We start from the raw sequence: 26,154 nt of genomic DNA on the forward strand, positions 1-26,154 counted from the left end.
AGTGTGGAGCTGGTAGAAAACGGTGGTACCGTGGTTGTTCATCAGCACGACGCGCCAAAGGGCTTCAAAGTCATCAGCTCTTATTCATTTAATATACACTACAACTTCGCACTCGCTTTATCTTTCTCCACCGCCTGCTTGACCGGCCTCAACAAATTGCCCAAGAACTCTTCATCCATTTCCTCTTGTCCCGTACCCTTGACTCTGAGCGGCGCTACATTCCACTCCGGGATGATTCTCGTTCCCTCAATCGTAAGCTCCAACACAGTCCCACATGCATATTCCTTCTTTTGCAGCAGATCAAGCAGATGCTTGGCACAATCCTGCGGCGTGAGGTAACCTGCCTCCGTTGCCGAGTACTGTTTGATCTTCTCGGCGTCGAAAAGCGGGGTCATGACGCCTGCAGGGCAAAGGGTGGTGATTTTGACTCCAGTAAGAGACTCGCTGTCCTTCATCGACTTTACGAAGCCTACCATGGCATGTTTTGTGGCGCAATAAAGAGGCGCGGCTAGACTTCCTGATATGCCCCCAACCGATGCCTGGGCGAGTCAGTATCCATTGCAAAATTCATTGACGGCATAGCAACGTACAATGATACAAACACTAGCTCTCTTCCCTTTACCCAGGCTCTTCCTCAGCGCCATCCTCGTCAACTTGATCGGATGATTTACATTGACGTCGACCTGCTTGTACCCCTCATCTTGCTCTGGATCCTGCCAGAAATTCGAGAACGGCGGGTCGAACAGGCCAGCGCAGATGCCGTACGCATCAGGCACATCATTCCACTTCTTCTCGCATGCATCGAAGATTTTAGTAAAGTCTGCCCAGTTCGTCACATCGGACTGCACGTAGAGGATGTTGTCTTTGTTTGCGGCGAAGGCATCGAAATCGGGTGTGGTTTTGAGATCGGCTACGAGCACTTTTGCGCCTATGGCGTGAGCTTCCTTGGTGAGTCCCAAACCGATGCCTGTTCTTGATGAGTTGATATCGCGAGAAGCATGCGGCGCTTTACTGCTCACCAGATGCACCTCCCGTGATGAGCAAGATTTTGCCGTTGAGCGGCTGATCGATGGACTGCATTTTGAGAAGAAAGCAGCCTGAAAATTCGATAACTGGAGATATGTTAAGATTTATGGTATTCAAGTAGCAGTTGAATGGATAGAGAGTTTGTTGCTGTCTGCTGTTGAAGCCAGTAGCGCCGACATTAAGTAATGCCGGGTAAGCGTCTCCGAACATCCGATGGGACAGATGCTTTGCCCATGCGGCACGGATTGATAGAGCAAGAGGATCCCGTACCACAATTTGATTGAGCAGATCACGCGTGGAGTTCGCTTACGATGTAGACTTGAAAGCCAGGTATGCGATTTGGTAGCTTGCTACGTTTTTGATCCTGTCACTGCCAATTGCAGCAAATTGCGAGGCGCTCAACAATATTAAATAACAGCAGGCAAAATATCGCTAGAAGCTGATAACAGGTTGTCCAATATCCTTTCTACTTATGGTGCATCGCTCGAGACGGGGGAGATGAAGAGTACCTGCGGGGATGCTAGGTACACCTTCCCCAATTCAGTTTAGGCGATTCTCTTTCTCGCCTTGTACACTTCCAATCGTCAATCACGAATCACGAACGACCTTTCCATCCTCGATGATCGTATGCTCAGTGCCAGTCGTTACTGTCACACTAGCCATATCAAACAGATACTCTTCGTCCTTCTTCACCACGTTGAGGTAATACTCGTCCTCGTAGGCTTTCTCAAAGTCTTCATAAGACTTGTACCAAAAGTCTGCAATACCATCGTATGGCATCGTATTTAGTGTAAGTCGTGATTTGTGCGCGGACGAAGTCCGATACTGGTTTTTGAGTCAGTGGACAGCGATGTGGAAATGAGCTACTGTTACATCGTGGGTACAAGAGAAAGTAGAGAAGTATACCTGCACATATCTGGCACAACCGTACGTCTTCAGCCATGAAGTGATCAGAGGTCCATGCTTGTTCTTCCAGTGGTCCTCAAATTCTTCCTCCGACAGTTTGGGATTGCGTCTTGCGCAGACGGTGACGCGAATGAGCTGGCTTTCAGACATGGTTGATTGATCGACCGGGTGGCAAAAGCAGGTGTGTTCGGCGATTTTCTCTGGAATGATTTACTGTTGTTACCTTCAGTGAACAAGCTCGTTGGGAATTGACCTGTAGTTGTACTCAGGTGATGACATCATGATCAGAGTTTGGTACTTGTAGTCTCTGGAATGCGTATGAGCTCAAATTATCTACGGAGCGTCTTCCGGCAGCGTCTATCCCGTCCCTTAATTGCCTTAAGGTGACGCTCTGGCTCGTCTGTTACGACTTCACCTAGATTTTGTGCTCTGCATCTAGCAAAACCATCCTCCATCAATCTGCATCGCATTTCCTGTTATAAAGGACGACGCATCGGACAACAAGAACTCGATGAGTGGCGGCACTTCTTTCTGGTGCGCCTTTCGTCCAAGTGGAAGGAAACTGAAGTCTGTCGCATGGCCTTGAATCGCAGACGCGTTTCGCAGCATAGGCGTGTCAATCGGCCCTCTACAATCTTGTCAGCATTCTTTTCTTTAACACTGCACACCCTACTCACGGGCAGATGCAGTTGACGCGAATCTTTTTTGGCCCAAGCTCCTTCGCCGCAACTCTGGTCATACCAACAACAGCATGTTTTGACGCACAATACGCCAAGTTCTTGGGTGCGCCTATCACGCCGAGGATACTGGAAGCATTCACAATCGCAGCTCCTTCGTTGAACTGCGTCACCTGAGCTCGGAGACAGTTGCGAAGGCCGGTGACGTTCACGTCCATGACCAAGTCCCAATCATCGTCGTCAATATCCTCAATCTCAACGGCGTTGGATTGCTTTCCTGTGACACCTGCAAGATTGGCGGCACCATCCAGCTTGCCAAACTTTTCGACCGTTGCAGCGATCCAAGCTTCGACAGCCTTGCGGTCCCTGATATCCACCACGTGGGTTACAACATCAGCTCCTGATTGTTTGAGTTCAGCTTCCAACTCTTTCAATAAATCTTCCTGCACATCCGCGAGAGAAAGTTTGGCGCCTTTGCTTGCGAGAAGTCGCGCGGTCTCGAGCCCAATGCCTGAGGCCGCGCCCGTGACAACGACGACTTTGTCTTTCATAATAACCCCGCAATCAGTTCACAGGCTTTGTAGTGGAATGGGATATCTAAATTGGTGAGTCGGGTTGTGCGCGAGCTGCAGGAAAATCATGCAAAGAATGATGATGCAGCCCACCCCACTGAGAGCTTCACTAGAATATAGACCCATGGTGATCAGGCTCGCCGCAGCTTTACGAATGAAAAGCTACTGGAGAACGGTGCGCCATGTTCCGAGACCCGAGCACTGTGGTGGCTTGATTCTCGAACTGGAAGGCGGAGGCTGACCTTTCCCGGTGAGGTACCGCATTGGGCCCCACTTCGCAGTCCTCATTTTGAGATTCCGCATCTTCATCACGTTGTTTGAATGTCGCCCAGTAAAGAGATGGTAGCAGAATTCCTCGTTGAAGAAAAATGTTGTTTTGTGGTGCCTCTTAGGTAGAAGAACTTCACACAATGGAAGCAAAAAGAAAGCAAAAATCAAGGGCCGAACCGGAGTCGAACCGGTGACTTCGGGATTAACTGCTATGATGGGCTGCAATCCTACACTATTGCTTGTTAGTGGGGTGTTGAATTGTAGAGAGTGGGATAAACAAACCTCTACCACTGAGTTACCGGCCGTTGCTAATTTATTGATGACTAAGGTTTCGTTAAATAGATATATAACCTTACATCAAAAAATATGACACTTTCTGGGCTTGACGACTATCGAGGTCGTGGACTAAATTGGACCTCGCTGACGAGTGCATGGTGGGGTCTGCGGGGCATAGTCATGTGGGTCAGATCTCATTTGTGATTCATAACGTAAACTCCTCCATCGCCTAATTTTGACTTTGACTGGCTGTGTCCAACCCAAAATTGCTACCGACATGCGTTTAAATACGAACATGGCGGGCCTAAGGCCATTTTCTGTCTCTCATCACTGTCGTTGATGTTGCACACTCATGGCAGCCTATGGCACGAAGTGCTGGCCTTTGCCCACTCGCCAAAGTACACAGTGGCTTCTCATGCGACCGGCCCTACTCAGAGCTGTCAGTGCGACTTCCAAGAGGAACGGCATGGTCTTGTATTAATGCATCGCGCAGGTATATGGTTGGTCCCAAACCCCTGATTATACCACATTCAGTCAGAGGTTGAAGAGCTTCAAGCTCTGTCAGGAATTCGAGCATGTGCATGTAGACGGAAACCTATTTGACAGATGCGCAGTATGCTGCGCTCAGAGGCATGTACGATGAGTTTGTATGAAGTTGACGGGCGAATTGAGGGCGGGAAGCTTCACTGTCGCACCGCACATTGAAGATGCGATACATGTGAAGCAGGCCGTACGTGACTTGAAGACTGGATAGTCACATACTCAAATGCAGTTAATAAGCTGACTCACTGAGCTGTACACGACTCTTCCCAAATTGATAATCGAAAGTGTTACCGCTGTTTCAAAATGCAAGGCGGCTGTCTTTTATCACTGCTCGTCCTGGCCGGATTATATACGCTGGTCGTATTGGGTCGCGTTCACGGGATCAGGGCCAACATAGCTCGATCAAGCATGACTGCGACATCTAGCTCATCAACGCCTACAACAGTCAGAGCACGCGCCGAAAGCGAGGAGCGTATGAGCTTTGTGTTATATGTTCAGACCTCGACCACACTCTCGACCTCGCTGTCATTCATCTTGTATCCTCCTCCCACATCGTTCACAACATTGAAGCCTTCGAACTCTACAAACTCTACGCCAGGATCTACGCTCACTCCCACTCCTCTGAACTCGACAACTTCGCCACAACCTACCACCGTCCCTGAGGGAAAGCCCAAGCCAAAAGAGACATGGACGCTCAACATCGAAAGCGGAAGCAAGGGCATAAACATCGGAACCTGGTCTCTCGACGAGACATACTACGGCCTCCGCAACGGCCTCCGCGAACGCTGCGGCGACCCCGTCCTGCCCCCGATAACGCCGCGCAAAAAAGCCAAACAAGCCGCGCCCGCGCCCGCGCCCACCAAGCAATGGGGCTCCAACACCTGCAGCTCCGAAGCCTCGCTCTTCAACCGCGAATACTCGACCTCTGGCGGCGAGCAATTCTGGGCCGAGAAAGTCGTGCACGTGAGAATCGCATCCAGCTTCATCCCCGCGTCGTACGGGCTCAATCTGCAGAACATCTTCATCGAGCAGGTGGTGGATATCTACAGGCTGGCGGTGGTGGACGGCAAGAATTGCTTGCAGTTTGACTCCAAGACGACGTCGTGTCCTGCGTGCATCGCGTTGATGTGTACGCAGAAGATGCCGGGCAAGGACCTGGGCGTGGGTGTCAATAAGAAGACGAGGATCAGGCGCTGGTGTAATGTGCCGGATTATGTGCGTGTTGCGCTGACTGATGCGGGGGGGAAGGAGCAGGCGCATATGAAGGTCGAGGTGCAGTTCGTCTGTCCGAAAGAAAAGGACCAACTTTTTCCGAAGGGGTGTATCAAGGACATGGGCAGGTTTGATTGCGTGGCTGTGATGGGTGCGGTGAGTGGGGAGGCCAGAGGGAATGGGACGAGGGGTGCGATGCTGAAGAAGGCAACGGATGGGAAGGATGTCGATGTCGTCGCTGACTGCCCGGATAAGGAAGTCACGGGGACGTGTCCAAACAAAGGTACGCACAGATTGTCTATGTTCCTACGCGCTCTGATCTAACGCAGGCGCAGAATGCATGTACAAGATCGGTGGATGTTTCAGAGGGCTTCTGAAAAACTATTGAGGAGGAACGGGGAGTCGAATGAAGGGAGTTTCTTTAAAGCAAGAGACAGCCTACCACGAGTCAATTTTGATGCGGAAGTCTCTGTCGGTACGTATCGAATGACGGGGTCTGGTCATTTCACCCAAGGTCTCTCGCACGAGTTGTCACACAACAGAAGCTTTTTGCTCATAAACATAACTGACCAAAATGCACTGCTCTTTACTCTACCCCCTCCTCCCTCTAAATTTTCACACATCCTGCTTCCACTCCTTATTAAACGCGCGCCCAATAACCATGCGCCTAACCTCACTCGTCCCCGCCCCAATCTCATAAAGCTTCGCATCCCTCAGTATCCTGCCCACGGGGACTTCATTCATATACCCCATGCCGCCCATCAACTGCACTGCATCGGCCGCGACCTCGCTCGCCCTCTCCGCCGCATACAAAATCGCGCCCGCACAGTCCTGCGTCCGGATAACCGGGTCCGCGTGCGATTCGTCCACAGCGCGGGCAATGCTGTATGTAAACGCCTGTGAGGCGCGGAACTTGGTGTACATGTCGGCTAACTTGCCCTGGACGAGTTGGTTGTGCGCGATCGGGTAGCCGAATTGCTTCCGCTGATGTGTATATGGCAGGACGTTGTCGAGGGAGGCTTGCATGAGGCCGAGGGGGCCGGCGGATAGGACGAGGCGCTCGAGATCGAGGCCCTCCATGAGGACGCGGACGCCGCGGTTGATGTCGCCTAGGGTGTTTTCTTTGGGCACGAAGACGTCGTCGAAGACGAGTTCGCCCGTGTTGGAGCCGCGCATGCCGAGCTTGTCGAGTTTCTTGGTGATGCTGAAGCCCTTGGACGTGGTGTCGACGATGAAGGCGGTTATGCCTTTGGAGGCGGCGGTGGGTTCGGTCTTTGCATATACGACGATGGTGTGGGCGTCTGGGCCCTGGGGAGGTGTCAGTATGCTGTGTCGGTGTGAAGGATGAGGAGACGTACGTTTGTGATCCACATCTTGGTGCCGTTGAGCAGATAGCCGCCATCGACCTCCTTCGCGGTCGTCTTCATGCTGACTACGTCTGATCCAGCAGAGTGTTCCGACATTGCCAACGCGCCTATTTTCTCTCCGCTTATGAGACCCGGTAGGTACTTCTTCTTCTGCTCAGTGTTGCCGTTGAGCATCAACTGGTTGACACACAGTTGGCTATGGGCGGCATAGCTCAGTCCTATGCTCCCAGACGCTCGCGACAGCTCTTCCATGACGACGCAATGTGCCTGGTATCCCATCGCCAGCCCACCAAACTCCTCATCGGCTGTTATGCCCAAGAAGCCAGCTTCGCCAAACTTCCTCCACATGTCGTTGGGGAACTCATTGTCTCGGTCGGTCTTCGCGGCTATGTCTTCCGGAATCTCTCGCCGTGAGAACTCGCGGACTGATTCGCGAAGCTCGTCAAGGTCAGATTGTGTAGGCGGTGCGAAGTCTTTGGGGTGTTTCGTCGAGGCATGTCGGCGAGCGCTGATTGCTGCGGTCCGTGAGCACCGGAAGAGAGGCCGCGCACTGCGGGCGAAAAGACGGGGTGTTATTGAAGCCATTTTATGTCCAAGAAAGATTCACAGATACAGTCGAATGCAAAACTACTTCGCGAAAAGTGTGAGAACGCAGTCTTGTGCGGCTTCGGTTTGCGACGGCTGTAGCTCGCACGCCGAGGCACCTGCCAAATGCGGAGCCTGCGGTTGAAGTCTGGGGTAACAGCGGCTTAATTCCGCGACACTTTTCACTCCCAGAAACCTCCATGTATGTAATTGTCTTTCACTCGGAGTAAACTACTACAACTCCTCCACCTTCTTCATCGCCCGCCCATTACACTCTCCCACATCCAGCGCAACCAAAAACCTACTAACAGCATTATAAGCCGCCACCGTCGCCGTAAGCTCCACTACCTTTGTCTCGCCCAACACCCCCTTCAATCTCTCCACTACCCCATCCTCCACCTCCACCCCAATCGTCATCTGATCTGTGTACAACACCACCGCCTCCTCTTCCTCCGTCAACCCTGCCATATCTCCATCCCTTCGCCATCCACGCCCTGTAACCGGCATGTCCAGCACCAACTGCATAGTCTCGCGCGACACGCCTGCTTTAATCGCGAGCGCGGCGTGTACGTCCCATTCGTGGACGGCCTTGTTGAGCACGGCGACGCGGCTGATGGCGAGTTCTTTGAGGGCGTCTGGGATGCTGGTCTTGGTGCGGATCGCGCCGATGAACGAGTTCCAGCCGTCGGCGACGGCGGGGTTGTGTAGGAGCGCAAGGTCGAGCGGGATGAGGGGGCGTGGCTTGCGGCGCTCGGCGATGCGCTCGTAGATGGGACGGGCTTCCTCGTTGGGAGGCTCCGAGGGGGCGTAGGAGACGCGCATGGCAAGGTTTGGTGATGTCGTGAGTGCTCGTGTGAGGTTTGTATGTAGGAGTGGCGGGGGCCGGAAAAGGTATCCTGCAATGCGTAGGGACATTGGGGTAAACAAAAGGCAGGATGGTACCTTTTATACCCTACCAGTGCGATATGCCGAGTAACGATCGCATGCGGTTACGGCATGCTCTTCTCCACCATGTGAGTGCGTTAGACCGAGCCATTTTGCCTTGACGTATGCTGCTTCGTCACTGACACGTGCTGTTGTGAACTCTTGGCTGATTTGAATAGACGTTTGAAATCACTAACTGGAACTTAAGTTCAAAAGTCGTGGCATTCATAAAGATGCAGGAGATCGAAAGGTATCACTATATACAAAATTCTGACTTTTAAGCCACTCGCACTGCACCATATTTACAACCTGCTGCTCTCGTCAAAAACGTTGGGCAGCCTGGGAATACCATCGAGACGTCCAGTCTTCTTGCCTGTTGGCGCCAATGTGACGTTGTACAGCAAGTCGAGCTTAGCCTTGGGGTCCTTGGAAGGCTCAAAGTCAAGCAGCAAATCGTCCTTGACCGCGAACACGGTGTCGTTGGTGACCCAAGGGTCGTCGCGGGGGTAGAGCTGGGTGATCAATGGCTTGTAACCTTCGGCTGAAACCATCAAGTGAATGTGTGCGGGACGGAAGGGGTGGCGGTCCATGGTCCTGAAGAGCTGACCAGCAGCACCTGCGAAGATTGTTAGCAACAGCTTTCTCGAGAGCATTGAAGGGAACATACCATCGGTAGGCAGCGAGTACGCAGTTGGCTTGTAGCAGTAGTAGTGGTATTCACCGTTCTCATTTGTTGTGAACTTGCCCCTCAAGTTGTTTGGCTCCTGGTTCTCTGGGTCCTGGAAGTCGTACTTTCCGTTCGCACTGGCTTGCCAGATGTCAATGACGGCGCCCGGGATGCCCTTCTTTGTGTCCAGGTCGCGAACTACACCGTGCATAAGCGCAGTCTGGCCATCTGGATGAGGGTTGCGGATGATGGTGTCGCCGAGGTCGCGGAAGGGGGAGTGAGGCGACCAGAAGGGTCCGAGAATTGTGGAGGAGGTGGGTGTCTCGCCAGACTCGTTGATGTGCTTGTGTGCAATCTCGTCGACTAATCTGTGACATTGTCAGATAACTGTTATACTGAATGAGGAAGATTGAAGACTTACGACTCAACACCGAGAACATCAGAAATGCGATGTGCCTCGTTCCTGGTGTTTGTGGTGGTCTTGCCAATGGAGTTGACGAATCGCACACCCTCGAACCACTCCTCGTTGGTCAGCTCGACCTCGCGAATGAAGTCGTGGAGATGTGTGATCATAGAGGTCAGGACAAAACGTGTTCGCTCGGGAACCGCAGGGCCCATAGCATTGATGACTGCGGCTGTGAAGTTGGGGTCGAAGCGGTGCTTCGCATCGTCGCTCTGGTACTTTGGCGCTGACTGTGTGTTTGGGTCCATTGTGAAGGGAGAAGAGATACTGGGAGAAGAAAGATTTGGAGCAGTGTATTGGTGTTATATTGATGCAAGTCTGAATCTGGGGGGAACTCTTTATAAACCTTTCGATGCACAAGCAATCCAGCCAACCGAACTAACACCGTTGACAATCGCCGTGTCGCTAGCCGGTGCATCAGGCGATGCACTTGGAAGCATAGCGCTGCGGGAAGCCAGGCCGGCTTTGATAACATTTGGGTGAGACTGCGAGCGTCTGCCGAACGTCCCGCCGTCTGGAGATGGCTTGCCCCGCCATGGACAGGGGCGATTGGCCAATGAGATAAGACGCAAAGTGGGTGAAGTCTTACCCCTCTCTTTTCCCATGCTTCTAGCGTGTGCCCCGCCATCCTCTTTGGTTTCGGTAAGTTTACTAACAACGGGTCGAGATGCGTCGCGCTTTCTGGTGTCGAGGATGGTCGCGGTCCGAATCTTGCTGACGGATTCATTTCGTACGACGTGAATTCTTGAGCAAAGCTTCTCTCTTTCGATACGCGAAACAGTCAAAATGGTCAAACATCATCTGATGATAGGCACGTGGACGCCGCCTGGTGTAATCATCACCGTCGCGTTTGACGATGAGACGTTGGAGCTGGAATTAGTGAAGAAGACAGAGATCCCTGAAGATGAGCCCATCAGCTGGATGGCATTCGACGTACGCAATGCTTCTTGATTGTATTTTAAAGACTGCAATGACTGACCGCAGGACATGTAGCATCAAAGGAAGAACATCTATGGCTCGTCCATGAAGAAATGGAGCTCTCATGAAGTCAAGAACCCTGGTGAGATTGTGCATTCTGGAAGCTTTCCGATCGGTGGCCATCGTGAGTATATGCGGCCCTTCGCAGCTGCCAGCTACTGACCAAGTTGAACAGCCAAAGCCAACGATGCCGACACCAAAACACGCGCCATCTTCCTCCTCCCTTCGAAAAAACCGCCGTATGCCGTATACTGTAACCCCTTTTACGACTACGCTGGATATGGCAATGTCTTTTCCGTCGACTCTTCTGGTCGCATGAAGGAGAACATCCAGAACTTCGAATACTGCGACAAGACGGCGATCCACGGTATGGTCTTTGACCCCACAGAAACATACCTCTATAGTGCAGACATGTGGGCGAACAGGATATGGTGTCACAAGAAGATCGACGACGAAGGCAGAGTTGAGACGGTAGGATACACAGAAGCACCTGCGCCAAAGGATCATCCACGATGGGTTGAGATGCATCCCAGTGGGAATTACCTCTACGCCTTGATGGAGGCAGGGAACAGACTGTGTGAGTACGTGATTGACCCGCAGACGAAGCTACCAGTCTACACGCACAAGACGTACCCATTGATTCCACCTGGTAAGTCCTTTCAATTCAGCTTCATGTACAAAACTAACCACGACAGGTATCCCCAATGCGAAAACAATGTACCGATCCGACGTTTGCTTCCTCACAAAGTCCGCGAACTACCTCTTTGCAACCTCCCGCTCGAACTCCTTCTCGCTCACGGGCTACATCGCAGCTTTCAAGATTGCGCCATCTGGTGTAATTGAGCGACAGATATGCTTGAATCCCACGCCAACATCCGGTGGGCATTCGAATGCAGTATCGCCATGCCCGTGGAGTGACGAGTGGCTGGCGCTTACTGATGATGAGAAGGGCGGTGTAGAGATATACAGATGGCAAGACGAGTTTCTAGCCAGAGTTGCGAGATTGGAGATTGGAGAGAAGGGATTTGGTATGAATGCTATTTGGTACGACTAGATAGATAGGAAAGAGCCATAGTACAATAACATCGAATCAGCCAAAACTCGAGACTATTCAATACAATTCTACTATCTCGATTTCTTCGGAATCTGAATGTTCATCGATAGCTGCTCATCTGAATGCTGCTGTGATGCTTGCACATGTCAGATCGGAATTGTTTTCCGATCTCGGAATGAACGATGAGGGGCAGCTTGGGGAAACCATGATCCCTGAGCTTCGACACGTTAGTGTCAGCCGGCAGATGTCATCGGGGAAGCTCTCTTCCAAGCAGCTAGTTCATCATGGCGTCCATCCGGGTGCAGCAAGATATCATGTTTAACAGTACTTCCAATTGCCTTCTGCTCCGCCTAGGTCATACGCGCACAGTCCTGTCAATTGTTGTCCCATACTGAACCTCGAATCATCCCCACATCCTCCATTATGGCGTCTAAATCAACACCAGGCATCCTGTACGTGACTATGCAGCCCAAGGAGGGTCTGCCAGAAGCACAGTTCCACGATTGGTAAGTTGACGCACTCCAGCCGGATCCTGTCAAATTCGGCACACCGACTAATACCTCTTCAACCCAGGTACCAGAATGAACACGGTCCTAACCGCCTCCGACTGCCGTTCTGCAAGAATGGCTTTCGCTACCGTGCCACAGACCTTGAGAATTCACCTGGAAGTCAGGAGAAGCCGGAGTGGATGGCCATCTACGACTTCGACGAGCTCGAGCACCTCACGCGCGAACCGTACTTGAAGCTGCGATCCGCACCGGTGCAATCGCAGAGGGAGAGGGACACTATGAAGCAGATCTTCGTCGATCGACGGAACTATGATTTGCTTGGGGAATGGAAAGGTGACGATTTTCGCGACCTACAAAACGTCGAGAATGAGGGAGAGAAGAATGTCATGATTGCTGTCAGCTTCCAGCTGCAGGATGGCAAGGACAAGGAGGAGGAGCTTGAGAAGTGGTATGTACAGGAGCATGTACCGTTGCTGCAGAAGGTGCCAGGATGGAGGAGGACGAGGAGGTTCGTGACGAGCTACTTGGATCTGGAGAGTGGGCATAGGAAGGAGAAGGAATATCTCGCTCTGCACGAGTATGCGCCAAAGAATGGCCTTGGAGGACCAGAGTTCCAGGCTGCTATAACGACCGAGTGGTGCGACAAGATCTACAAATATGTCGTGAAGGAGAGGAAGAGGAGGGTATACGACTTGTACTACACATTCGGTGCCGCCCAAAGAGATCTAAAGAGCCTGGCAAGTGACGACACTTTCCCCGCAGAATCAACAGACGCCCTGATCAAAACCCATCCCGCAAAAACCACCCCCGAGAAGCGGCCCATCATCGAAAGCTTCGTCACGACCCCGGACGGCGTGCAACTCCCATACCGCCTCGAAGGCTCAACAGACCCCAACGCGCCCCTCCTCGTCCTAATCAACAGCATCCTCGTCGACTACGCCATCTGGGACGACTTCGTCACACACTTCCTCAAACTCACAAACAACAAGTTCCGCATCCTACGCTACAATACTCGCGGCCGCAACACCCTCCCCCAAACCGCTACATCCCCCGTCAACATCAACCTCCTCACCACCGACCTCCTCACCCTTCTCGACACCCTGCGCGCCAAAACCGCTTCTGTAATCGGCGTGTCGCTGGGCGGCGCAACGGCGCTGAATGCCGGTCTCAACTATCCGTCACGTATTTCTGCCTTCGTCGCTTGCGACACCAACGCCTTCGCTCCCCCTTCAAATGCTACTGCGTGGAACGACCGCGTCGCCATGTGCGAGAAGGAAAACGCCACTTCCCCCTCCGGCGAAGCCATTGTCGGCCAAGATCTCGCCGAAGCTACCGTGCGGCGCTGGTTCGTCAAGGAATCGTACGAGGATCCGGAGCTGGCGGGTAAGATCCAGCGGGTCAAGGATATGGTTAGTTCGAATTCGCTGCAGGGATTCAGGGAGAGTGTGGTTGCGCTGCATCAGTATGACATCCGCGAGAAGATGGCGGCGTTTGAGGGTAAGGGGGCGTTTTTGGTAGGCGGCGGGGATGGAGTGCTGCCGAAGACGATGAGGGAGAATATGGCGGAGAAGTTGGGAAAGGGGGTGGAGTTGAAGGTTGTGGATGGCGCGGGACATTTGCCGATGGTGGAGAGGCCGGCAGAGGTTGCGGAGTTTGTAGCAAAGTTTTTGGGATAGAGAAGTGGATTTGATACTGTACTATGCTGTCAAGTCTATGATATACGCGGTCCCGATAGTACTGCGTGTTGCTAGCTATAGGTGTACATAGCTACCCCTAGAACTCTAGCAAGCATCTCGTACCTCTCAACTTCATATAACTGTTGATTCTGCGATATCTCAAGTACCAGTCGCTCTCAATCAGCACAACTTCGCCCCATCATACCCTAACAAATCCGGTCCAACTTCATATCCCGGCTTATCCGCCTCCTTCAAACTCTCCGGGTCAATGTACCGACAGGTCAGCGCAAACCTCAATTTCCCCGCATGCTCGACAGAATGCTCGTAGTACTTCTGCACGTCCGCGCCATGCATGACCACGATATCTCCATGCCCCAACTCCATCTTCAGCACGTCCTTCGCATTTCCCGAGTGCTTGAGTGCCAGCTGCTTCGGCACCTCCTTGAGGCGCGCGCGATACGCCTTCGGGTCCGACAATTTCAAGGCGTCCAGTTCGGGCTGTAGTGCCAGCCGCGCTTCGTACTGTGAGCAACCGGGGATCGGAGGCGCCTCGTCGTAAAGACCCGCGGCAGAGGACACGCCGTGGTAGTGGCGCGCCTTCATGCGTATGCGCATGGTACCCGGGGCGCCGAGACTGAGCGTTGCGATTGTGGGGCCCAGGCCGAATTCGCCGTCGTCGTGGTAGTTGATCTTTTGGGACTCGAAGTAGCCGAGGGCGAGGACTTCGTTGAACTCCAAAGGATGGGTGGGTTCTTGCATGATTTTCTCTGTCTGTTGGGCGAAGAGGGCGTGGTAATTTGTAGAGTTTGGGGCGATTCGCTGTCTGGCAGTCTCTTGCGCGGCGAGGAGCTTTGTTGCCCAGATGAGGCGGCTGCGAGTCGCGTTGATGGGACGGGCTGCGCCCTCGAAGGGGTGAGAGTCGGTTGCGGCTATAAACTTGTACGGCATGCCGTAGTTGACGTTGAAATGGCGACAGTAGGTGTCGCCCTTGAGTTGGCCGTTGGGCATGATGCGACGGCGAAGACCGATGTCTGTCTTCTGGAGCTCTTCGAACATCGTGCTGGGTCCTCCATCTTCTTCTACCACGATCTTGTTGGCGACCATGTGCGTGATGAAGCCGTCGAGGCCGGGGATCTGGTACCGGTTGATGCGGTATCCATGAGCTAAGCTTATTGAAACATCCAGAAGAGGGGAGCTGAAGTCTCTGGAATGGGTATAACTTGCACTGAGCGGCCAAAAGGTCTCGTGCAAAGACTTGGCAGATATAAGGGAATGCGGATGTTTCAACTTGTAGTTACAATTTGGAGTCGAGCATTCCCAGCCGGTCCATGCTATGCGTGAGTTGCACCGACCACAATCTGGACAAACGATGCCCGAAGAGAACGATTGAGACGTTGATTCGCCGGGAAGAGCGTAGTCAGATATCTCAGGACGGTCGAACTTCAAGGAGTATTCCATGTTGTCGTTAAGCCATGGAGTCTTCTGCTTGAGGAATCGTGGATCATAGATCAGTTCCGCCTCATCTGGTTCTCTCGATATCTTGTAAGAGCCAGAACCCGATTCTTGGATGATGTGCCAGAACGCACTACAGTTTGGCTGCAAGCACATCCAGCCGTTGAGGTATACCTGCATGGACAGCTCGCAACAGGAGTCGCAGGTCTCCTGAATCGGTGGATCAAGCGATCCCAGTTCGACCTGGCTATCTTCGTTCTCCGGACTCCACCAAGACTTCTTTTCGGTGTTCAGCTTCTCGAAGCGATACCGAACAATCTTGTTGTTGTTACTTTTTTCAACCCATATGTGCGTTGGTTTGAAGTAATCGAGGACACAGTACTGATGCGGTGGCTGTGACGGCATATGTGGGTTGTCAGCACCTGTTATAAGCACGACCGGGTTGCAGTGGGTTATGCAATTCTTCAAAGCTGTGACAACTGGCCCTTGGTCTGCTTGGTCTTTGCCACTCTTCATCTGGCCCGAGTCTGTATCTTTGACCAGACCTCCACCAGCTCTTGAGATGACGACATCGTTGTCGATATAGTCTCGGGCGTGGGCGATCTTGTCAAACATGAAGCCTCGTGCGAAGCCTCCGTTAGCGTAACATCCGCTCTGATAGGAGCGGTAGTAGTGTAGAGTTTCGCACAGCTCCTGGCGACCCGCAGCCCAGACCTCAGGATTGCCAGAGGGCGCAGGCTTCTTCAACCCCGGCTTGCGATTAGCGAAGAGCCGTTCAGAGATCTTGTAGAGCTCTGAATGCTGTTGCGAGAGACACATAGTATTCCGAGGAACAAAAGGTTCCTCCTCCACTGTCGTCGCATCTGAGCTTGCGTCAGATGCCACATAGCCTGGCCTTGGTATTGCGCAATCCCTGGCGCGCAAGAACTCTAGTAACCATTAGCATGGGATCATATGTGGCGCCATGGGACTCAACTTACTGTAAGGTTGGCTTAACAGCTGCGTAGGCTGAGTTTCGTCGATGGCTGCCGTTGCCAGCTGGCGGGGTACCTCATCCACAATTGCTCGCTTTCGTGACTGGGTTGCGTCGATCAAGTCAGACAATAGGCCCATGGGGTTAGAGTCCCCGTTGCGGTTGTATGGGGGCGTAGGGATCGTTCCCCGTGAAGTGATCGTACTGGGCTCTTGCGAGACGAACTTCTGAGATTGGTGTGGTTGTGTGCGCAGAAAGCTGGAGCCGTCGGTGGACGCGGTTTGGCTGGACGCCGGTACCGGTGCCCACAAAGGCTGTGCGTATTGGTTCTCATCATGAATAGCTGGCCGGTCGGTCATACTATCGAAGCTGACATTCTCTTGTGTGTGGGAATCGGGGTACTGTGAGACCGTCAATCTTTCCAATGGGCCACCAGGTGAGAACCACAACGGAGAAATCCTCAGGGCAATGACCAGGGAGCTCATATCTGGTGAATCTTCGACGAGAGTTGCTTCTAACAGTGTCTGCTTCTTGGATTTGGTTCGAGTCCGTGCACTCCGTCTTGGTGTGCTTTTAGACTTGGTTTTTGACTTGGATGGAGCATCGACCGCAATCGTTTTAATCTTCTTGGGAGAGGGCGTCCGTAGGTCCTCTTTCACAGCCTCGTTGGTCTTCCGCTTTCGCAATTGACGGGCCGCTGCTGGCGTTGCTGGGGATGACTGCTTGTTATCTGCAAACGCAGACTCGGCAGCGAACTTAGACCGGGCGCTTTTCGTTGTAGAAGCTCTTTTCAGCTGCTTTGGTTGCGGTTCTGGGGTATTTTCACTGGCTGCTGCCTGTTTATTGCGCCTAGAACGGCGTGCTGGTACCGATGCTGGTGTTGGTCGTTCGTCGACCTCTTCCGTAGCAATGGCCGGTTGCGCAACATCTTGGGCAGTCGCAGAAATCTGTTCCACCACGGGCTCCGATATCTCCTCGATTTGTTCGTTCAATGGGAGCAGGCTTTTGGTCCCTCGACGAGGGCGCTGTGAAGCAGCAGTTTCGCAATTCTTCGGGTCTTCAAAAAGGGCGAGGGCCTGGGTGTTCCTGCTACTCTTGTCATGGTGTGGATCATTGTATACATGACTCAGAGCCGAAGATGAAGGGCTGGAGAGCGGGGAGTTGTCGCTGTCAAATATAGTCGAGAAGGTAGTGCCTGGGGTATCGCTCGAGTCGTGCGCTTTCAGCGAACTCGGTGTTTCCATAGTGCTTGGGCGCAGGCAATCGCTCTGCAACTTCTGCTTTGCGGGCAATGGACAGCGGAGTTTGTGGAAGACGGGAAGATGTGAGGACAGGCAAAGGTACAGGGAGTGTATGGGAGGACGGAAAAGATGGATTGACACAGCTGTAGTAATTTAATCGGACTAGGGCGGATGATAGAAGGTCGGAGGTGCGCAAAGAAAAGATCGACAGACTTCCGCTGCCTTCACCTCGAGGACGTCAATGAAGTGAGCGCAGGTGAACGTGAAGGCGGGGAAGGCACAAGCCAGGGCCAGGTCGCTACCATGGTACCACATGGAGACCGGCGCACATGAAGACGCCATACACAATCTATTGCGGCCGACTGCGCGTTTGGTCATCGCATGCACCTTGCAAATGGGATTGACAAACGCTCATGATAGACACGATGGTGTCGTGTGTCCAGCGCCAAGGCGGTTAACCGCTTTCGTAGCCATCCTCGGCTTCCCCAGCTTCTCCACACCAACGACTGCGGCTGTGAGGAGCTGACAGCTTCCGATGCCTGCTAGCGTGCATGCTCGCTGAACTTCGGCGAGCTTCCTCTTCCCTGCGTCTCCCTTGGAAGCTTTAAATCTCAATAAATATATCTGCTCTTTCTTGTCGCATCGCTATTCCCTAGGTATTGTCCGCTGACTTGAGTTGTATTGTGAGTGCGCGTGCTGTTTTGTGGGGTAGAGCATCGCTGATAGCTTCCAGTCCCTGCCGAACATGGTCTTCGTTCCGCCGTCATGGGTGCCGCAACTGCCCTTCGACCCGCCAGACTCGATTCCCATCTGCGATTTTATGCTGGATGAGAGATTCGGCAGACATCCGCTGGGATACTCGCAGAATCCGTTCACCTGCGGCTTGACTGGCAAGACGTATACGAGCTTGGAAGTCAAGGAACGCGTGGACTGGCTCGCACGCGGACTGGCAAAGGAGTTTGGGTTCCAGCCCAACAACGGCTCCGAGTGGGACAAGGTCATTGCTGTCTTCTCAGTAAACACCGTAGGCTCTGCGCATTCACTCGAGTTATGCGACCAGGCTGACATGGGATAGGTGGACACACTGCCTTTAGCATGGGCGACGCACCGCCTGGGAGGCATTCAGTCGCCTGCAAATGCCGCGTATAGCACCGAGGAGCTCGTGTACCAATTGAAGAACTCGGGCGCAAAGGCGCTTTTCACCTGCATCCCATTGCTCGAGACTGCGCGTGCTGCAGCCAAACAGAGCGGCATCCCCGACAGTCGCATATACCTTCTCGAGCTACCCAGCCAGGCTACTGGTGGGAAGAGCAACCCTGATGGCATGAAGACCGTGGACGACTTCGTCCGCGAAGGCAAGGAGCTCGACCGTCTGGAACCATTGAATTGGGCATCTGGCGACGGCGCGAAGAAGACTGCCTTCCTCTGCTACTCGAGTGGCACATCTGGACTGCCCAAGGGCGTCATGATTTCGCATCGGAACGTGATCGCAAACACTAGTATGGAGACTCGTTCAATGGGGTAGCTTTTGCTAACAACAATCAGTGCAAATCAGCACATTCGAGAAGCCCTACAGAGATACGATGATTAATGACCTCCGGAACCAGACCGACTACACTGAAAACGTGCTCGGATTGCTTCCCATGTCGCATATCTACGGTTTGGTTGTCATTTGCCATTCAAGCGTCTACCGAGGAGACGGTGTCATTGTCCTGCCCAAGTTTGAATTCGCATCCACACTGCAGGCAATCCAAGACTACAAAATCAACACACTGTTCTTGGTACGTGTATACACTTGCCTAACACGGTAGTAAGCTAACAGCAATCAGGTTCCGCCTATCATCATTCTGATGACAAAGAACCAGCAACTGCTTGCAAAGTACGACCTGAGCTCTGTGTGGTCGCTGTTTACGGGTGCGGCGCCGCTTGGACAGGAGACAGCGGAGGACTTGCAGAAAATATTCCCTTCTTGGAAGATTCGTCAAGGATACGGTAAGTTAGGATCTCTAAGCTTTTGGTACACAGCTGACATATACTAGGGCTGACCGAGACGTGTACCGTGGTCTGCTCCACGTCCCCTGACGATATCTGGTTCGGGTCTTCTGGTTCGCTTCTACCTAGCATCGAATGCAAGATCGTGACGACTGAAGGCGTTGAGATTACTGGCTACGATCAGCCCGGCGAGCTTTTGGTTAAGTCGCCTGCTGTCGTACTGGGCTATCTCAACAACGACAAAGCCAACACCGAGACCTTCCAGGATGGATACATGCGGACTGGCGACGAGGCCGTGATCCGCAAGTCGCCCGCGGGCCACGAACACGTCTTCATTGTCGACCGCATCAAGGAATTGATCAAGGTCAAGGTATGTCACATCGCAGCGCGTCTCCAAGTGTCTCACTAACAGTGCAACAGGGCCATCAAGTCGCACCAGCAGAACTCGAGGCACATCTCCTTACTCACCCAGCCGTCGCCGACTGTGCTGTCATTCAGATTCCCGATGAGAAGTCTGGTGAAGTACCCAAGGCTTTCGTTGTCAAGTCATCGAGCGTCGGCATCGAGGAGAACGACCGCGTGATTGCACGTGAGATTCAGAAGCACGTCGAGAAGACCAAGGCACATTACAAATGGATCGTGGGTGGCGTCGAATTCATCGATGAGATTCCAAAGTCGCCGTCGGGCAAGATTCTGAGGCGGTTCTTGAGAGACAAGGAGAAGGAGAAGCGCAGGAAGGCTGGCAGCAAGTTGTAAACACTGACTCCCACTGAATCTTTGAGTTACCTGGGTACTCCAGTTGTAGTCTGTTATGTATTATAGCCATGCTGCAATCAATGTCCCGAGTACTGCGTGAGCCGAATGGTCGCTTACAAAGCCCCGAAAATGACGTGGGGCGGAGCCCCTCAAACGCCGACTAAAAAAGTCCGCGATGGAAGACATATTTGCGCATTTCTAAGCAACGTGCCCAGCAGCACCGAAACCCTCATAAAAAAGCGCAAGACCTGTATCGCAACAGGCACTCCACCCCATCCCATCAAACCGGCACCTCTGGAACCGTAAAGAAACCGCGAAATGGCAGCGCCAAATTCAAACCCGCCCCACCAAGAGGAAGAGGTCGACATCGACTACCACGATGAAGACAACACGCTAGACGCAGAGGAGGCGGACGAAATCATCGAAGATGACGGCGACGTCCCCATGGACTCAGATGACGAGGAAGGTGGTCAAGACATGCAAATGGAGATTGAGATACAAAACGACTCAATCGCCCACTTCGACGAGCACAAGGACAGCATTTTCTGCATAGCGCAACACCCGGTGAACCAGGAAATCGTGGCTACCGGCGGCGGCGACGACGTCGGCTACATCATCGACCTCTCCACTGCAACGGCAGCGGCAGCACAGCCAAGCGAAGACGGCGCGCAAGTCGAGCGAGAAGGACTGAAGAGCGTATTCAAGCTAGACGGACACAAGGACTCGATCAACAGCATTACCTTCTCGTTACCCAAAGGCCAATTCGTCGCAACAGCGGGCCTGGACGGCAAGCTGCGCGTCTGGCAGGGCGTCCCCGACGGCAAGAAGTGGAAATACCTCGCCGAAGCCCAAGAAGTCGAGGAGATCAACTGGCTCGTCGCCAACCCTTCGCCCGACCACCCCAACGTCGTCGCCCTCGGCGCAAACGACGGCTCCGTCTGGGTCTACCAGCTCAACACGGAAAAGGGCAACGAGCTGCAGGTCCTGCAGGCATACTACCTCCACACCGAGTCGTGTACGGGCGGCGCATGGTCGGCCGACGGCTCGCTGCTCGCCACCATCTCCGAAGACTCGAGTCTCTACGTGTGGGACGTGTTCGGCGACGCAGCATCCCAGGGCCTCACATCGACTTCCGACGCGCAGTACGTCGTCGGCCTCAACGGGCTCGACGAGCGCTTCCGCGTCGAGGGCGGCTTGTACTCCGTCGCCATCCCACCTACCGGCGCCTTCGTCGCAGTCGGCGGCCCCGAGGGCCAAATCCGCATCATCGGGCTCCCGCGCCTCTCCCTCACAGCGCCCGCAGAAGCATCGACGTCCTCGGGCGGCGGCGGCGCGAAGAACAAGGCTGGTGGTGGGAAACAAGTTGCTGCAAAGGGCGGCGCGTCGTCGGCGGGTCAGTCAGGCCAGATCCTCGCGAGTTTGCAGGCGGGCAGTGATAATGTCGAGTGTATATCCTTCTCCTCTGCGCCGCTGACGCTCATGGCGGCCGGGAATGTGGACGGCTCGATTACGCTGTTCGACACTGCCCATCGCTTTGCGGTCAGGCGGCGCATCGAAGACGCGCATGCCGACGAGGACTCGCCGCAGGCTGTTGTCAAGCTCGAGTTTGTGCGCAAGGAAGGGCCGGGTGGGTGGTTGTTGACAAGTGCGGGATACGACGGCGTGCTGAGGCGGTGGGACACGAGGGGTGGAACGGCGGCGGCAGCGAGGGGGCTTGTGGGCGAGTGGAAGGGACACAGGGGTGGAGGTGAAGGTGGTGGTATCATGGGTTTCGTACAGGGGAATGGAGAGACGGTTGTCACGGCGGGAGACGACCATGTCGCGCTAGTTTTCAAGACGCCGTTGACGCAGTAGGAGCGCACAAGGCGACAGAGTCAAAAAAAGAAAAAGCTTCACTGTGGAGTTAAAAATACCCTATTTACCTTGCAAGAACGGTAGTTGAGCATAAGTGAATAGCTCGAGCAATGTCGGATGCTGCATTCATACACGAGCACTCTCTTATCTTCAAGCACCACGGGCCAACTGTTCCAAAATCTCAAGCAAAGTCTTCCAACGCGTATATCTTCAGATACCTTTGGTTATTTTGAAAGAGCCCCAACGTATCAATCTGCATGTCAAAACATTGCGAGACGCAGTCCAACGCACAGAGATTAGACATTGACAAAAACCCGCCTTTCATTGAATTGGTCAGAGTTATCTCGTCTCCACAGGCCACCGAACAAGCAGCCATGAGCACGAACACATCACACGACTGCCAAATCACACAACTGCAAAAACTTCCTTGAGAAGAGAAAACAGGTGGTAAGTTCAATTACCAGACGCGGGATCAAGACCAATCTAGCTCTGCTGCGAACGGAGGGACAGCTCTAAATAAACCCTGGACGTTTTACTACCACGTTTCGAACAGCAGTAAACTCCTGGCTGGTAATGGGCCAGAGACGTCTCAAGTACGTCAGGCCCCGACGTCAGGAAAGGGGAAAACAAAAACACGTGGCATCAATTCTACCTTCGCCACAGCACCATACCTAGGTACACTAGTTTCTTTATCACACTTCTGATGGCTAGACGTGCATATCGTATCTGATGTGTAGTGGGTGGATCCGCAATGCAAGTTCAGCCAAATACATGGGGTATGTACGAATCGTGCGTTCGTGTTCTGGTTTTTTTCATTGCGTGTGCATTACAATCGAAATGCTGTTGCAGCCGTGTCGCATGAGACGAATGCTGGGGGTTGAGCGATAGACATGGCTTTTCGAACACGGACCAACGACGGTATCGCAAATGTAATTTTCCACGTGAAGACCCGGTATAGTGGACTTAATGGCGTTCAACATTGCTTGATATGTCTAATGGTCTCCAACGTGCTTTTTTTCCCGACTTCTGCTCGGCTCTGGAAAGGTCATTCTTGATAGGTGATGAGACAACTTGGTGAAATCAGATTGACGGCATCGTGAAGACATCAAGTCTCTTGTGGTGTATCGTGCATGCAAACGCAGTTCGCTTCAAGAAAACTTGGAATGAGTCTTCGCAACATGTGAAGATCTTTTTTTTTCGCAAGCGAGGGCGGGGGTTGGTTATACGAGCTTCTGTCATTGTGCATATGTTCCTCAAGGGTCATGTCTGGATGCGATGTATCCCGTTGTGCTTCGAACTAAATTTCCGAGAGCGAATTGTTAGGAATAACATGTACCTCATGGATCGGCAATAAGACCTCAAGATGAACACCACCGACCTCTTCAGGGAAGCGCTCGAGTTCGTTCCTGGTGCAACGTCAGAAGAAGCACCACTTCCTCATCATTGGTGGCAGGGAACGCCGGGGTTTGGTTTGCCACTGGGTTGGGAGGCCCGTTCCTACCCCTAGACAGGCTTCCGAGTCCGTGTGCATCGAGAAGTGAAATTCCATGTCGCATCCATGGATATTTATGGGATCTCGATGGCATAAAGATCAGCGGGGTCTAGTCTCGGACGTTATTCGCAGCTTGGCTTGTGTTGGATACTTGATTCGTCCCAACATGCTCGTTCGGAGGCTAAAGTTGGTAAGAGATGGTTAGCAAGTTGATCACACTTATGGAGCGCAGTAGTGGCTTCGATACGACACTCAGTTGTGAAATCTGAGTAGGTTCTCGGGGAGCTGCACTAAGGGAGCATCCATTGAACTCAACTTAGCGAAGCTAGGCTCGTAAGGGGAGGAGCTGAGAAGAGGTCCGCGGAGGCAACATATCAATTACGTCACATGCTCATACATGCGGAGTGAGTATCCAGCAAGCTAGCCATGTGCATGGTCCATGGACAAGGAGCGCACGAGATTGACGGGTGAGAAGTCTGAGAATCTGTCAATCCGCCAGCCGTGGGCATTTCCATACCTGCGGTTTTGAGGTATTTTGAGTGTGACGAGTGCTTGCCGTGACGTGCGTTGCCGAAGCGGCGGCAGAAAGTTTGTGGCTGCCATAAACAGGCTTTATCTGCCGCATCCGGCACTGCCCTCACAGGGGAGCCGGCCACTGCCCAGGTGTAATATGGAGGAGCATACACGTGCAACGAGAGCGATTAGCGAAGTAGACGATCGATAGGATAAGCATGCGTCGAGACGATGGATGAGTGCGTTGGTGGAGTACGTTGTGTGTAATTTGCCCCAGAAAAAATTGCTTCCAGTCTTGTGCTGATGTATACTCGTCGGATGCTCTGGCTGTCACAATGGGTGTATAGCGCGGACAGCGTCGAACTGCCTGGCCTCCAGGTACGTGTGGAGAAGAGCGCAGAACGCTGCGGCTACGGACCGCGGCAGACCCAAATGTCTACTACATAGTGGAGGAAACACAGCCCGCAATAGCGCTAGCAGAGGTCCAGAACCCACCATGGTGTTATGGCAGCGTTGATGCGATGGCGGCAGTGTTGAAAAATCAGGCTCAAAGCAGAACCGAGCGCGAGAATTGCTACGACTTGCTCGGTATCGCAGGTGGCGAAACGGTCATCCCGTGTTGTTACCAAGCACGGATCGGCGATCGAGACGTCATCGGCGATGGGGAAGACACGCTCGCCCTTGATCCCTGCTCTTTTTGGACATGCGATTTTGCACAGCTTGATCCATTTGTTTGAAATGCGGTCTTGCTAGAGTAGGTAGTGCCTTCCCCACTTTTTCTGTGTTTGCCTTAAGCTTCGTTCCTGCCCCCGCCGTTCGCTCTGTCTGCCTCTTAATCCTTCTTTTCTTTCTGCTTTCAGGCAGCTCTCCGCTAAACATTCCGCATTCCACAGCCCCTCACAACACAACGCCACTCTATACAAACACCCTTCACAGGCTCCCTTTGGACACTCAACCCGCCAACAGCATCTCTTACCACAATTCACGAGTCAATTCGTCCCCGGACCGGTCACTCACACTTTTTGAGCTTTCTTGCCCAACATGATGGAAGTCCAACAACCCCAACAGTTCGACTGGGCTCATGACGCCTTTACTACCCTCAACGACCCGAGCATGCCGCTGAAGCCTGAGAAGTGGGCATCCATGCAGAACAATGCCTTCAGTATCCCGCCTTCTCTCCTCACTCAAGCTTCAATTGAGCGCTTCGGTCAGATCACTCCACCAGAGGATTCGCCAATCAAATCCCCTCTTCAAAGTGCACGGGAGAGCTCCATTCCTGTGGAACAACTGCAGAATGAGGCGCCCTGGTTGCAGCAGTCTCCTCCACAGCAACAGGACCACACAGAGCCATCACCCAAGCGCCGTCGTACCAGTCGGCAGACAGCAGCCAGCCAAGCTCAGTCGAATGACGGCGCCCCGCCTCAGCACGAGAACGTCGACCCGCAGCCGCCTAAGCGGAAGCGGGGCAGACCCAAGTCGCAACCCCAAATGATCGAGGCCTTCACTGCCGACGGCTTTCCGTTCCAAGTCTCCTCCGCTCGCCAGTCACATCTCGAGAAGAATCGCGTCGCTGCACACAAGTGCCGGCAACGGAAGAAGGAGTACATCAATGGTCTTGAAGACCGTGCCCGAGAGTTCTCATCCAAGAACAAGGCACTGAAGGAGAATGTAGCCATGCTGCGCGAGGAGGTGCTAGAATTGAAGAATGAGGTCTTGCGACACGCTGGCTGTGGGTTCTGGGCGGTCGATGAATACCTTGCGCGATGTGCAGGTGATCTCCTGGGAATGGAGGTGCCAATGCAAACGGGAGGAAGATCGATGAACCAGACGAGCCCATTGATGATGGACACCCAACAATACATGAACCAGCGGCACAACAGCTACGGCTCTGTCAACAGCAGTGTCACCGAGGCATCGAGCGCAAACCTCAACGATGATTTCGGCGGCCTCGAGCTACTGCGCGACTACGAGGAGGAAGACATTGAAGACAACCAATGATTCCTTCTACTCTGCTTCATCTTGAGCGTCTCTGCGCCGTTCTCACTTCTTCGATGCTTCTTCTACGATACCCCGGGCTTCGCCAATGATTCGACCCAAAATTTCCTTTTCACTGGCACTGTGCTGTATGGTTATGTGGCCACGATTTTCATGACATTAGCGTTCCCACCAAATATTA

The 26,154-nt window shown here is 53.1% G+C and overlaps 9 protein-coding genes across 9 annotated transcripts; 5 read left to right on the forward strand and 4 right to left on the reverse strand.

Annotated features, from left to right (window-relative positions):
* Positions 1–98: 98 nt before the first annotated feature.
* SNOG_03236 (hypothetical protein) lies at positions 99–2,082 on the reverse strand (the record flags this gene model as incomplete). The annotated part of the gene is made up of 5 exons (XM_001793757.1): positions 99–469; positions 605–967; positions 1,020–1,097; positions 1,626–1,784; positions 1,950–2,082. 5 exons carry the CDS (start codon positions 2,080–2,082, stop codon positions 99–101), a joined length of 1,104 nt encoding a protein of 367 aa, XP_001793809.1.
* Positions 2,083–2,367: 285 nt separating this feature from the next.
* Positions 2,368–3,160, reverse strand: SNOG_03237 (hypothetical protein; the record flags this gene model as incomplete). Its single annotated transcript, XM_001793758.1, has 2 exons — positions 2,368–2,560; positions 2,610–3,160. 2 exons carry the CDS (start codon positions 3,158–3,160, stop codon positions 2,368–2,370), a joined length of 744 nt encoding a protein of 247 aa, XP_001793810.1.
* A 1,518-nt stretch (positions 3,161–4,678) lies between these two features.
* SNOG_03238 (hypothetical protein) lies at positions 4,679–5,870 on the forward strand (the record flags this gene model as incomplete). The annotated part of the gene is made up of 2 exons (XM_001793759.1): positions 4,679–5,765; positions 5,812–5,870. 2 exons carry the CDS (start codon positions 4,679–4,681, stop codon positions 5,868–5,870), a joined length of 1,146 nt encoding a protein of 381 aa, XP_001793811.1.
* A 227-nt stretch (positions 5,871–6,097) lies between these two features.
* SNOG_03241 (hypothetical protein) lies at positions 6,098–9,788 on the reverse strand (the record flags this gene model as incomplete). The annotated part of the gene is made up of 5 exons (XM_001793760.1): positions 9,447–9,788; positions 8,708–9,393; positions 7,740–8,330; positions 6,841–7,364; positions 6,098–6,790 (listed from the first exon to the last, which is right to left on the reverse strand). The coding sequence occupies exons 1-5, from the start codon at positions 9,734–9,736 to the stop codon at positions 6,098–6,100; spliced, it is 2,784 nt and encodes a 927-aa protein (XP_001793812.1). The 5' UTR covers positions 9,737–9,788.
* A 486-nt stretch (positions 9,789–10,274) lies between these two features.
* SNOG_03242 (hypothetical protein) lies at positions 10,275–11,564 on the forward strand (the record flags this gene model as incomplete). The annotated part of the gene is made up of 4 exons (XM_001793761.1): positions 10,275–10,421; positions 10,482–10,590; positions 10,642–11,115; positions 11,162–11,564. 4 exons carry the CDS (start codon positions 10,275–10,277, stop codon positions 11,518–11,520), a joined length of 1,089 nt encoding a protein of 362 aa, XP_001793813.1. The 3' UTR covers positions 11,521–11,564.
* Positions 11,565–11,943: 379 nt separating this feature from the next.
* On the forward strand, positions 11,944–13,705 carry SNOG_03243 (hypothetical protein; the record flags this gene model as incomplete). The annotated part of the gene is made up of 2 exons (XM_001793762.1): positions 11,944–12,026; positions 12,094–13,705. 2 exons carry the CDS (start codon positions 11,944–11,946, stop codon positions 13,703–13,705), a joined length of 1,695 nt encoding a protein of 564 aa, XP_001793814.1.
* Positions 13,706–13,885: 180 nt separating this feature from the next.
* Positions 13,886–17,374, reverse strand: SNOG_03244 (hypothetical protein; the record flags this gene model as incomplete). Its single annotated transcript, XM_001793763.1, has 4 exons — positions 13,886–14,868; positions 15,058–15,958; positions 16,208–16,885; positions 17,000–17,374. 4 exons carry the CDS (start codon positions 17,372–17,374, stop codon positions 13,886–13,888), a joined length of 2,937 nt encoding a protein of 978 aa, XP_001793815.1.
* Positions 17,375–17,964: 590 nt separating this feature from the next.
* Positions 17,965–21,973, forward strand: SNOG_03246 (hypothetical protein; the record flags this gene model as incomplete). The annotated part of the gene is made up of 8 exons (XM_001793764.1): positions 17,965–18,054; positions 18,105–18,395; positions 18,447–18,870; positions 18,917–19,152; positions 19,201–19,363; positions 19,411–19,733; positions 19,784–20,115; positions 20,428–21,973. The coding sequence occupies exons 2-8, from the start codon at positions 18,117–18,119 to the stop codon at positions 21,971–21,973; spliced, it is 3,303 nt and encodes a 1,100-aa protein (XP_001793816.1). The 5' UTR covers positions 17,965–18,054; positions 18,105–18,116.
* A 3,046-nt stretch (positions 21,974–25,019) lies between these two features.
* Positions 25,020–25,976, forward strand: SNOG_03247 (hypothetical protein; the record flags this gene model as incomplete). Its single annotated transcript, XM_001793765.1, has 1 exon — positions 25,020–25,976. One exon carries the CDS (start codon positions 25,020–25,022, stop codon positions 25,974–25,976), a length of 957 nt encoding a protein of 318 aa, XP_001793817.1.
* Positions 25,977–26,154: the final 178 nt, after the last annotated feature.

Source organism: Parastagonospora nodorum (assembly GCF_000146915.1).
Source record: "Parastagonospora nodorum SN15 chromosome Unknown scaffold_4, whole genome shotgun sequence".
NCBI classification, from domain to species: domain Eukaryota; kingdom Fungi; phylum Ascomycota; class Dothideomycetes; order Pleosporales; family Phaeosphaeriaceae; genus Parastagonospora; species Parastagonospora nodorum.